The sequence below is a fragment of the Grampus griseus genome (assembly GCF_964374135.1).
Source record: "Grampus griseus genome assembly, chromosome: 16".
Lineage (NCBI taxonomy): Eukaryota > Metazoa > Chordata > Mammalia > Artiodactyla > Delphinidae > Grampus > Grampus griseus.
In genome coordinates, this window is record NC_139010.1 from 28,369,384 (window position 1) to 28,382,224 (window position 12,841).

General features: G+C 35.3%; 1 protein-coding gene across 7 annotated transcripts in view; it reads left to right on the forward strand.

Moving 5' to 3' along the window:
* The window catches only part of ADK (adenosine kinase), a 486,537-nt gene that overhangs the window by 388,481 nt on the left and 85,215 nt on the right, over positions 1-12,841 (forward strand). For all 7 annotated transcript variants that reach the window (XR_014297905.1, XM_082674082.1, XM_082674080.1 and 4 more), the window contains one exon: positions 9,154-9,189. Coding sequence is in view for 6 of the 7 variants with exons in the window: in XM_082674082.1 (XP_082530208.1) it covers positions 9,154-9,189 (36 nt within the window). In the remaining variant the exon portion in view is untranslated. The remainder of the gene's footprint in view (positions 1-9,153; positions 9,190-12,841) is intronic.

The following is a 12,841-nucleotide window of genomic DNA, read 5'->3' on the forward strand; positions in this document are numbered from 1 at the left end:
TTTTGTTAATATGTAGTGAAAACTCATACTTTGTTACAGAGACAGCAAAACACACAGGGAAGCACTAGGATTAGAAAATGTGTTATCTCAGATTCTGACAAAAGGTTTGTGAGGAACAAAGCTGTGGGGGGGGGGGGGCGGTATTCCCTGGCAGTTCAGTTGTTAGGACTCTGTGCTTCCACTACAGGGGGCCTGGGTTTGATCCCTGGTCAGGGAACTAATCCTGCAAGCTGTGTGATGTGACCAAAAGAAGAAAAAGAAAACAAATGATGTTTGTGAGGTAGAAAGATAGACATTTCTTGAGTCTAGTTTGTAGACTAATGATTGGCTCCCACTTCATAATCAAATGCAGTACTAGCATTTCAAAAGTATCTTTTTAAACCTAATTATCATAGAGGACGGATTGGTGAATTATGCTTTCAATTAATCCTTTATGGAGGGCCTGCTACATGCTCTGTTGGGTGTTTTCTATCATCTTTTTGTGATTATTTTTTTAGTAGCCTGACATTTGGCTGATTTGTTTTTCATGCACATTAGATTTTTTTTCCTTTGACTTCTTTGTAGTTTCATTTTTGGCGTAGGTTTTGTTTTTTTTCCTTTCCTTGAGAGACCTGTATTCATTGTTACTGCCATGACCATTTTTGTTACTTCCTACTGACCATTGTGAAAATTCTAAGTTTGTCTGTGTTGGACTTGTTTCTAAGACATAAGTATTACGGTACACTCTGCGTATAATTATTGTGAGTCACCTAGTAAGAAGGAAGAAAATAATACTGGTTATTGGTGATACTTGTATGGAATGTGTTATGTACATATCCATAGGTTAAAAATTCTGACCTGAGGAGGAAGAGGAACTGCCTTTCCTGCCCCCAGCCCCCCTTCCCCACTAGAGGTAGGAAACTAGATGCTTCTCTGTTTTTTACTATATTTTGTTGTGCTAATAAGTCACAGTGTAGTCCTATAAGTTTCTTTCTTAATTTAATTCAGTAATATTTTGGGTTGTGAATGTTACTGTGATTTCCAATTTTATTTCGTCTTCTCCCTCAAAAGACCAAGAGACTCAAAGAGTAGAGGAGCTTTTATGACAGGTTCTGCTGTTAGCGTCATCAGAGTGGCCACAGAAGGTCGGATTGATTTGGCAGTGATTATTACACCTTGACACTTTAGGAAGCTTCGTTCATGGAATATGGAAAATGCAAAAGACACGGGTGCATATTTGAGGGAGAAGAATTATTAAAAAGACACTTAGTAAGAATGCCAGTTTCTCCCCATCATGAGGTCTTCCTTTCCGTTTTTGGTCTAATGTTTAGCACTGATCAGTAATACCTTTCTCATTGCCGCATGTAAACATGTGTCTAAACTTGTAAGAATTGGTTATTTATCTTGTCTTTTACTGTCTTTTTATTAATATGAGTGATTTAGGTTTTAGGGGTTTTTTTGGCCAGTGAATGAAGGAAACAAGACCTAAAGATATACATTTTACTTAAGGCTAACAAGCTGTGTAGCCTGCTCTCCATAGGGCCTTCAGTTCCTCACTGGTAATTCAGTAAAGAAGAAAAATATCTGTTTTAAAATTTATAAATATTCTACTAATAGCATAATACAGGGGTTGGCCAACTTCAAGTGACCTAACATACATACTTGGAGTCCTGGAGAGGAGAAACAGAACAATATTTGAAGTAATAAAGAGTGAAAATGTTCCAAATTTGAAGAAAACTATAAACCCACAAATCCAAGAAACTCAACAAACTGCAAAAGAAACAAGGAAAAAACTACACCAAGGAACATTATAATCAAATTGCATACAATCAGTGATAAAAAAAAATCTTAAAAGCAGACAGGTTGGTTTTTTTTTAAGACATATTCTGTACAGAGAAACAGATAAGAATGCATCTAAAACAAGCTGGACCTTAGAGCACTGAGGCAAAAAAATTGTCAACCTAGAATTCTATACCCAGTAAAAATATCTTTGAAAAATGAAAACGAGATAAAGACTTTTTCAGACATAAAACAGCTAAAAGAGTTCATCAGTAGCAGACCAGCACAAACCATTTGGAAAGCCTCAGATCCAAATGCCAGCTATTACGATTACTTGTTTTTTGGTCTTGGACATATTTTAATGTCTCTGAACCTTCAGATTTTCATCTGTGAAAGGAGAAGAATACCTATTTTACGGGATTTTCATGAGGATCAAATGAAATACGTAAAATAATTGACATTTGTTGAGTGCCTTCCTTATGCCAAGCACATGTTATCTCATTAAAAATGGAAATAAAATACCCAATAAGAGGCCTGCTACCCTGATGATTTTCTTATGCTAGCATCTCTTTTTTCTTTCTTCAGCAACTGAAAAACTTGGATTATTCTATAAGTTAGCCCAAATAGCTAGTCAGTCAAATTTTGATGAAGCACTTTTCCTAAACTTGTTTTCCTTTAGTTACCACCATTAAATACGCTTAACAGTGGGAATTAACAACTTTCCTTAGTAGAATAGACACGTCTATCAAATCATTTTGTGAAAGGGTTAAGTATGTTCTAAACTAAACCTAATTTTTTTTGGCTTGTAATTTGTCTGAGTAATTTTTTTTCAGTCATGTTTATGAAAGTATAATTTATATATGTTTATCTGATTTTTATTATAAACCTAATGGATAGGGGCCATGCGTGTCTTTATAGTTTATACATTGCCCCACAGAGATTTTGGCACTCAGTAAATGTTAAATAATATTTCTGTTCAGCATTCTGCAGACAGGAAGCATATGGTAATAAATGTCAGAGTACAGGTTGAAAATCTCCCCAAAGTTGTATTTTATATTGTTTGGAAAAACCAGTGCAGATATTTTCGTAAATGAAACATTTTAAAAAGGGTTTCCCAGATTTATATTTTCTTTAACAATTTTCTCTAGGCTTTGTTTACTTTATTTTCAAATTAAAACTTTTCCTCTTCAGAAATAGTTTAATATTAAAAGTACTATAACATTAATGCAGTTTCATGAGAAAATATATAAATGATTTTGTAGATAGCATAAAGAAAAAGTAATTCATAGTCTGAAGGATAGCATGAAGAAATATTTAGAGGCTTAAGCAACATAAGTCTTTATAATATATTGTAGGAAAAAAATAAACAGCAAGTAGTTCTTTATCATTAAATGTCAGCATGAATTAGAGGTATATCACTGCTACAGCTAAGAAATGGTTAATCATAATCAGGTATACAAAACCATTTAGATATTATGTATCTAAATTATCTTTCCATAATTTGCTCACCTACAATTGATTTGTTAGCCACGCTTGTTTGATTTGATTTTTGTGACCTTTTTTTAAGGATTAGCATAATCTGAATGAGAAAATATCTGAATTGGGCCATGTTAGTTAACCTCTCTAAGGCTTAGGTTCCTCATGTCTAAAATGTGGATAGGGAGTCCAGGCACAGCTTAGTTTGGTGCCTCTGAATCAGATTCTCTTACAAGGCTGTAATCAGGATGTCAGCCAGGGCTGTAGTCATATCTCTGCTTGGGGAGTATTCACTACCAAGCTCACTCACATGGCTATTAGCAAGCCCTAGATCCTCTCTGGTTGTTAGTCATGGGCCGCTCCATAGGGGTCCTCACAACATGGCAGCTTATTTCCCCTAGAGCAAGAGCTGAGTGAGAGCGTGTGAGCAAGAGGATGGACAAACAAGACATCCCATCACTTTTGTCAGATATTTGTTAGAAGCAAGTCACTAGGTCCAGCCCGCATTCAAAGGGGAGGGAATTTTACAAGAATTTGAACATCACCAGTTAGGGATCAATGTAGTAGGCAACCAATTCAGACGCTTCTCTACTACACATATGATCCACAGATAGGACAAATCATTGAATGTACTCTGGATGCTCTGAAATTCATTTGTTTAAATTATCCTACGATCTTACCAAGATCTTGAATTCAATAGGCAAAATGATTTTACAGTTCACATTAAATATTTTATTTATTCCTAGCAACAATCCAGTAGGTTTTGTTGCCCTCAGTTGTGTTGATATAAACCGATATACTGAGCGACTTGCTCAAGATTACATATCAAATGAGCTGCTGTAAAACAGCAACCTTAGTGTAGGTCTTCTGATTCTAAGCCCTGTACTCTTTCCATTTGGCTGTAACTACCTCCTGACCAGTACTATCTTGCATTTAAAGCCCTTCGAAAAAGGCATTATACATCTAAATGTATATACAAATTTAAGAATTTTATTTATAGATAGAGATTTTTATACATAGATTTATACAGAGAAAGGCAGATATAGATAACATTCCGTCTTAGACTCTCATGTACACCACACCATTAGGATTTACAGTATTGTTTCAAATATTATCATGTCAAAGTCTAATACCATTGTAAGGTCTGCAACAGCTGTAGCACTGATATACCTCTAGCATAATAGTATCTGTTAGCCTAAAACTATCCTTGCAGGGTAGATTCTATTTGGATGGAGAGATGAACAAACAAAACAACAGAACTGTTTTGGTGGCTCGGTTCTCCCTTGGCTTCTCCTAAAGCCCTGGACTCCTGTGACTTGAGTGAAGACCATGGGAACTCCAGTGAACTTTCTGCTTCCTGTTTGCATTGGGGTAACAGAATAGTTTGTTTTGAATGGATGGGCTGCTTTCAGTGGATAGTCACAGGTTACCTTTCTTTGGTCCTAAGTTGGGTCTTCTCCCTTTTTTGCTTCAGTCCATGAAGTTTCAGCCTATACCCAAGACCCCTTATGTCCACTATCAGAAAGTAGAGTGGTAACATAAGCAAGCAGATAATAGCTCTAACTGGGTTCAGTGCCTTGAAGTGTAGAGCAGGAAGTGGGAGAGCAAGGGTTATGAGCTATGGTAGTGGTGGTAGTTAGTATTTATACCCTTCAGATCACCCTGGAGAAAAGAGAGGTAACCTTTTTAAGGCATTTGCTAAATTCTTAAAATAACTTTGTAGTATGGTTAGTAGGAACATCTTTCTTTACAGGAGCAAAAGAATAGTTCCTGCAGCTAATAAGCAAATTTGGCAAAGTGTCAGGATATAAGGCCAATACACAGAAATCATTTGTATTTCTATATAACTAGTAACAAATAATTGGAATTAGAATAACAATATGGACTAGTTATGGTTTTAGTTTGTGATTAGATAATTCTCTATAAAGTCAGGGTATTATCAGACAACATGCAGAGAAAACAGTTTTCTTCTCAATTGAATATAAAGGAAATTGTTGTCTTTCATACACACAGACACACACTTGAGTTTTTCCTTCCTTTCCTGTATAATCTGAGGATTGTGCTTTTTGGTAGTGGTTTGCTAATCCCTCTAAATAGCTCGTAATGTAAGTATTCCATAGTTTTCATTAACCGCGAATTTCAGCTTTTTTTAAACCTCTACTCAAAAAACCATACTTGGTTGTTGTTTCATCCTTTTAGCCTGGTTGGTGAAGCAGCAAGCCTAATGCAAATCCTAAACAGTGTGATGTAGATGAGAGTCTAAGACTTTAATTATATGTCATTTTATTCACAACACTCAATTCCAGGAAGGAAAAAATGGCTTTGTTGTTGTAAAAGATATATTATGTGAGTATCATTCATTGTAAACCAAAAATGATACTGTACTATAGCACAGACAACAATGGGAACTGATTTTGAAAATGTGACCTGTATGAGAAACTGAATAATAGTGAAAGTTATCAAAATGGAAAGAAGTGTTAATGTGAAATCCAGCCTTCTCAGAAATATTCTTTCCTGGCCTTTTGCTTTTGTTGCTTGTCATGCATGAATGAAAGTGCTGCACGCTCAGGGGAGCAGGAAAGCCTCTGTGTCGGTTGTTTATTTCCTTAATCCCTCCTCCTTTGTGATTTTTGATGTCAGATCTAAAATAGAAAGCCTGTAAATATAATGATTATCACATGGATAATCACCTGCATTAGGAACCGCTCTGCTTCTCTATTCTAACCCTAGCTGTTCTCCACATGTCACATTCACTCTGTGGTTGGATTTTAACTTGACTGCTTCATTAGATTTGTGAAACTCAGTACGTGGCGCCCTGGGGCAGCACAGATGGAGACTTGCTTGTTTTCTTTTCTCACTTTTACTGCGAAGGCACGCTAAAAAGTCCTTTTCAATTTAGTGTGATCAGTTCACTTGGAATTACCCTTGATATTTGGAACTTGTCTTACTATTCTGCCCACCACTTATGCCCCTTTTTTCTTCCCTGATTTCTGACCTAATGCCTTTTCTTTCTGTTTCTCCATGCAGTGAATCTGAAGACGAAAATTCTGCTTAAAATTCTTACTGGGTCAGACTGTTCCCCTGTGTTGTTTTATTTGTTTTGCTGAGAGGGAAAAATAAATGTTGTTCTATCATTGTATCTACAAACACCTTCAGATCAGAGGTTAGCTGTGGGAAAGTCTGCAGTGATGTGAGCCAGCTGCCTTCTCTAATGGAGTGACTGGGGGCACCAGCCCAAGATCAAAAGAAGGTGGGAGGAAGTCAGGAGATAAGATCTTTTTAAGCCATAGAACAAGTGCTTAGCTTTTCAGTGACAGGGCACAGCTCTGCAAACCTGTGTGAGGGGGCGCTAAGATAGAAAATTGAGTTGACTTTTCTTCAGCATGTCCTTCCTCAGTCAGAAATATGTTGGTGCTTGGAATAGTTTACAGATGTGGAAGTGTCCTAGGGCCCAGTTTCCTTAAAGAATAATGATCTGACATTTATAAATGTGCCTTCTTGCAATTAGTCAGTTCTACTATACCATAACAGATCACAGTCGATAGCTTCTTACATTTGTGGGAACAGAACTGGACATTAAAAAGGCAACTTAACTACTGTATGTGAATTTTAAGTTTTTACGTCTTAGTGCAACTTCAGTCATACAGATTCTTCATATTAACTTTGTCTTATAGTCCTCTAGGTTTCTTTTGTGCCTCTGATAAAGTTCCATGTAAATAAGTAGTTCTTGCAGGGCTTCTTAGTTGTCTTTTCCATATAAGAATTAGCTTGGTTAGTTCTTGAGTTGGACAGCTTGGAAAAGTTCTACGTTGATATCTTTTGAACTTTATCCTTTTCCTTGACATCCAGGCTAGCAAATATTATTGACTGTGTGGTATACAAGATTCTAGTGTAAGTAAATTGTCAGAGAGGCTAACCTTGCTTGCAACAATTGTCAAGATCATAATTCCATTTTTTTAAAATCTATATCAAGTAAGGTTAACTCAATCAGCCTTATGCTTCTGTAGTCAACAGCCTAAGGAGTTGTACTTTCAGCTTATCACTTTCTATTAACTTCAGTGTTCAGCTGTAATCGTCTGTTTCGACCTTTTCAAACCCTCAAAGTGGTTCTTTAAATTTATATGCTATTAGTATATTGGACCATAAGTGCATACATACTTTTCTTCCCTGTGTTTTCCTTAACATGTAGATGGTACCCAGATTTGTGCTGGAGACATTAACTGTAGTTTCTGCCTTACATGGTTTGGTGCAGCAGTCGTTTTAGTTGGATCTGCTCACTACTCAGGCTCACATCCCATCCTTCTATTAATATCTCTTGGCAAAGATAATTTTGGAGGAATGTAAGTTAAGATGTAGAGGCTCTTGACAGTTGTCTGCAGTTTTTTTTTTTTTTTCCATTTTCAAGGGGGAAGTGGAATGGAAAAGTAATATTGCCTCCATTTTCTGTATCAGTACTAAATGAAAATATATATGCAAAGCAGAGTGAAGAAAGGGAAAGGATTTGGTTACACAGATGTGTTTTTTGTCATTTGATAACCTATTATAAGGGCATTAGAGTATATAATAAGGTTCATCAGATTGTGCCCTTAAGATATATTTAATATTCAGAAAAATATTGTTTTAAAATTTTTAACTGTATTTTTTAAATGATGTTCAACTTCTGTTACCCTGTCATCTTATATCAAAGAGAAATGGGGGGTGGGGACTTTTTATTACAAAAATTTTCAAACAGGCCAAAAAAATAGTAATACTGAATACATCTAGATTCAGTCATTAACATTTTACCATTTTTGCTTCACTTTATTTTTTTTTAAGTTTTCTAAAATAAATTACATATATCATGCCATTTTATCCCAGAATACTTCAGGATGCACCTCTAAAAATCTAGAACATTTTCCTTATGAAATCGATAATTCTTAATATTATCTAATTCCCATTTCATAATCAAATTTCTCCACTTGTCCCAAAATGTATTTTATAGCTGGTTTCTTCAAAACAGTTTCCAATTAAAATCTGTATATTGCTCCTGGTCATTTTTCCCCTGCCCACTTTATCATAACATTGACTTATTGAAGAAACCAAGCTACTTGTCCTGTATAATGTCCTGCATTATGGATTTGTTCATTTGCTTTCTCAGTGTATCATTTAACTTGTTCTCCTATCCTCTATATTTCCTGTAGACTGCGAGTTATTAAATAAAATTTTTATTAATTCATGTTAAAAACTTTATAGCTGATGCTGTGTACCTTATACTGCATCATTACAGAAGACACAGTGTTTTTGGTGATCCCATTATTAATGATAAGTGATAGGATCGATCGCTGGTTAAAGTGATGACAGCTTGATCCTTGTATTATAAAGTTATACTTTGCTCCCCATGACCAGCATGTGATCTTTGATACTTTGATTCCATGAAATACCCAGTTCCCCGTCATCCTTTCACCTAATGAATTTAATATCCATTGATGATCCTTGCCTGAATAAATTTCATCAGAGATTACGAAGTGGTGGGTTTTCTGAATCTGTACATTTTTTAGCAGACGTTTTTCTCTACAGGTATTTTCTCTACGTTTTTCTGTAAGGTATTGTTTTAATTAAAAACATAACCATCAGCATCTTCCTTAGGTTTCAAATGATTTTCTTTGCTGGGGTCAAAACACCTGAACTCACAGTGACAGCTACAGTAAAAACATGTACTATATCTTATTTCAACTTCTGAAGTGTGTTGACATTATGCTGCCTTTTTTTTCATGCCAAGGTAAAAAGAAATCTTTTTTTTTTTTGGTGTAAGAATAAAAATTGAACTATGTGGATATATTGAGATAATTGTGTAAAAAGAAGACTGAATGAGTTTCAAAATGGATTATTTCTTCATTACCTAGCACTTTATAATTAACTGTTCCTTTTTTTTTATTTCAGGAAGCTGCCACTTTTGCTAGAGAGCAAGGCTTTGAGGTGAGTTAACCCACAATTGTACACTAAACAGATCCTAAAGGTTTCTTCTAGCTGATAATGAAGTTCTTTTGGACAGTGATTGATGTGCTATTATACTCTCAGAGCCTCGCAGCAGTTGCCATGGAAACTTGGCAGTCGTCATGGTTTCTTTGTTCTGCCAGCACAGTGTTATGACGCACTCTGCTAGGTCTGCACCCAACATCGCCTACAGATGTTATTTATTGAATTTTGAAAAGCCTCTTGGGAAGCCAAGAGGTTGGGCACGGTTTCAAGCTGCCTCTGCAGATATGGGGCCTGTCAGTTTGTTCAGTTAAAAAGCTACCTCATTAGCTGCATTACATTTCATAAGGATTCACTGCTAAAGCAGTGGTGGAGCAAGACTAAATAGTGAAATATAATGTCATTTAAATAATTTCAACCCTACCACATGTAGATTATCATTATGTAAATTAATTTCCAAAAGTTGTACTTAACAGTTGTTAGGAACTGATTAATTTAAATACTGTTCATATAAACTTCCTGTTTGAATCTCTTTTTTTTCTTCTCTCTTCTTTTTTTTTGATAGCATAAAACATATACATTTTCTGAAACAAACTATTGATACTTGCTTTACTTTCCAGATAATTGATTCTGTTTTCCTCATAGAAATAGAAATATTATCTTGTCAAGATTCCAAACTCCATGTGGTTGTTGTTGGCAAAATTAAGCTAATAGACAAGACTATGTTTTTACCTACATAATATCTACCTTCCAGTCCATCATTAGTCCACACTGACTAATCTCAGCGCAGGTTAATTGATAGAGAATTCACTGAGTTGGTGAGTTTTATGACTATCATATTTATTTAGCTAGAATTACATAGAATACTGTGTTCTATACAGCAACTTGGAATGTTTCATGGTAGTAATTTTTTAACATTTAATCTGACTAGAGCTGGAACATACAGAAACTCTCTCCTTATTTGCATACTCAGTATTGTCTACCATCTACAGAAGCTGTGAGCATTGACTGGATATATTAGTAAGCTCACTTTGAACTCTTTAGAGAAAGGTGTTGTATGAAATTGTGATGGAAATGTTATTTAAATGTACAAAAGACAGATTCATTATCAAGCAACAAAGTGATACATGTGTATGTTATCCATGTCATAGGACTTGACAACCAGGCATAGGGCTTCCTTTTCTTGGAGGAAGATAGTGAGCATGTGGTATAAGTATTCTACTCTCAAGATCTTATGAAAAAAACTGTATCAGGGTATGAAACTCTGCCTCATAATGCTCAATTAATGGCAACTTTGATAGTTTCTTGGGAGTTTGCTTTTTTTGTTTTAACATATTCTCATGAATATGGGGTTGAGTCACATGAAGAAGAAGGAATAAAGATTTCCAAGTAATTTTTATCTAATTTAAGTTTCACTTTGTCATTTCCCAAACTGGCAATTGATATACAGGGCTAAGTGTAACGAAGGGAATATTCAATTTAAAAGTCAAATGTTTTGATCATGAAACTATACGTAAATGTTTTCAGCCATGTTTTAAAGTTTCACTGATGTGAAATTTCAGTATTAACAATTAATACTCTCTGTTGTTACATCAAAATTCTCCAAAGATAAAAGGCTGAAGAGTATAAATTTGTGTCCTATTTTCTGTGCTAACATTTAAAAATGTATTTTGGTTCTAGAAAATAACCAATTTTGTAGATGTTTAGAAATATAACATTATGTATAACAAATGATCATGATTCAGTAGTACCTTGATAATAATTTTTAATAGTTTATTAAACCTTACTAATTCATAGTTTTATTGCCCTCTTGAGCTACATGCTTTGTATATGCCTGGTTTAAATACAGTCTTAGCAACAAACTACTTTTTCTATTTTCTACTAACCAGCACCATATTAACCTTTCCGTTAGTTCTTACTCATTGATTCTAGAGTTGTTTCTTTTTACCATAAATCTGCCATAAATGATTACAGCATATAAACAAAGTGATGATGATTATAGTAGGATACCTTATTACCTCCTGACATAGCAAGATGACTCAGTTGGTGATTTGACAATGATGTGTTAGATTGGTTAAAAGCACACAGTGTCTTGACGTGTCCCTTCACGGGTTCCCTAAAATATTATACGCATCACAGAATCTGTAGGAGCCATGAGTAGAATACCCTGAAGTAATAAGTATTGTTAATAAAATATAATCCATGTATGGCATGCTATCTAGAGAAACTGAATGATTTTAAAATGTCATGAAAGTTTCCTAAGTTCATTAGATAGGGATATGAAAGCATAGGTTTGAAACTTGGTATTTTTAAAGACTCAAACAAGAATAAATCACTTAACAGTTTAATGTCTATGGAAATGTGTCAGTACTCTCAAGTGTAGTGTGACAAACTAGACAAAATCTGTCTTATTCCTCCCAACTTTAATTTTACCTCTTAATTTGGGGCATGAATGAGAGGAGAGAAATGAAAAAATTAAAAAAGAAAGGAAAGGTGGGTATTTTTTTCTTCCCACAAATCCACTGTCCTACCCTCATTTTCTGTTATAAATCCCAATCAGTTCCCAAAGCCACTGAGTGTTGCCACTAGTGATCTGTCTGCTAAGAGACCAATCTAAATGCCTCTAAAAATAACCAGTGTTTATTCATCAGGAAATATCTTCAGCAGCATTGTTTATGATATTCTGGTTAGCTTCTCTGCAAATTTTAGATAATCTTTCTTTAAGAAAAAAATCTTGGACTTCCCTGGTGGCAGAGTGGTTGAGAGTTCGCCTGCCGATTCAGGGGACACCGGTTCGTGCCCCGGTCCGGGAAGATCCCACATGCCGCGGAGCGGCTAGGCCCGTGAGCCATGGCCGCTGAGCCTGCGCGTCCGGAGCCTGTGCTCCGCAACGGGAGAGGCCACAACAGTGAGAGGCCCGCGTAACGCAAAAAAAAAAAAAAAAAAATCTTTAATCTTTAAAACGAATTGGGCAATTTTCAGTAAGAAGAGGTAGCTTAGGAGGGCACTGGAGAATGAGATAAAAACTGGAGCTGGGCAGAGCACAAAGCAGAAGAGAGAGGATTTTTATATATATATATAGGTTGATGGAAAATTGCATAGTGCCCTGTTTTAAATGACAGACCTGCTAAGAATTTAAAATGACAATTCTTTGGGTAAAAAGTTTCGTGAGGCCTTTTGTTATTTTGGAAAATCGGTTCAGACTGCAGTGTTTTTAAATCAACCTTATCTTGAACTGATTAAAGGTTTGTATTTTTAGAACCTAAATAAAAATAAGGTACTTAGTAACATGTTTCATTATGAAACCTTTTTAAAGCAGTATTGAAAATTGATTTAAATTAAAGTGAAGGGCATACCTCCAAAACCTAAATAAAAAATATTTTTTATATTTTCATTCTCAGTGAAATAGAGTATATGCCAAATGATGAAGATAACTTATACCTTTTCTATTGGATCAGTTATTCAGTTTTACTCCAGGCAACAAATTTTAATTTTCTTATTTTAGATCTCTAAAATACAATACTTCTAACCATAGAGGAAATAAAGCAATCTTTTAACATTTTCCTACTTTCCCTACAGCCCATGACTCTACCCAGAGGCTTCCAGGCTTGTAGTCTTTCTCTGAGCAATGACAACTCTATCATCTTATACC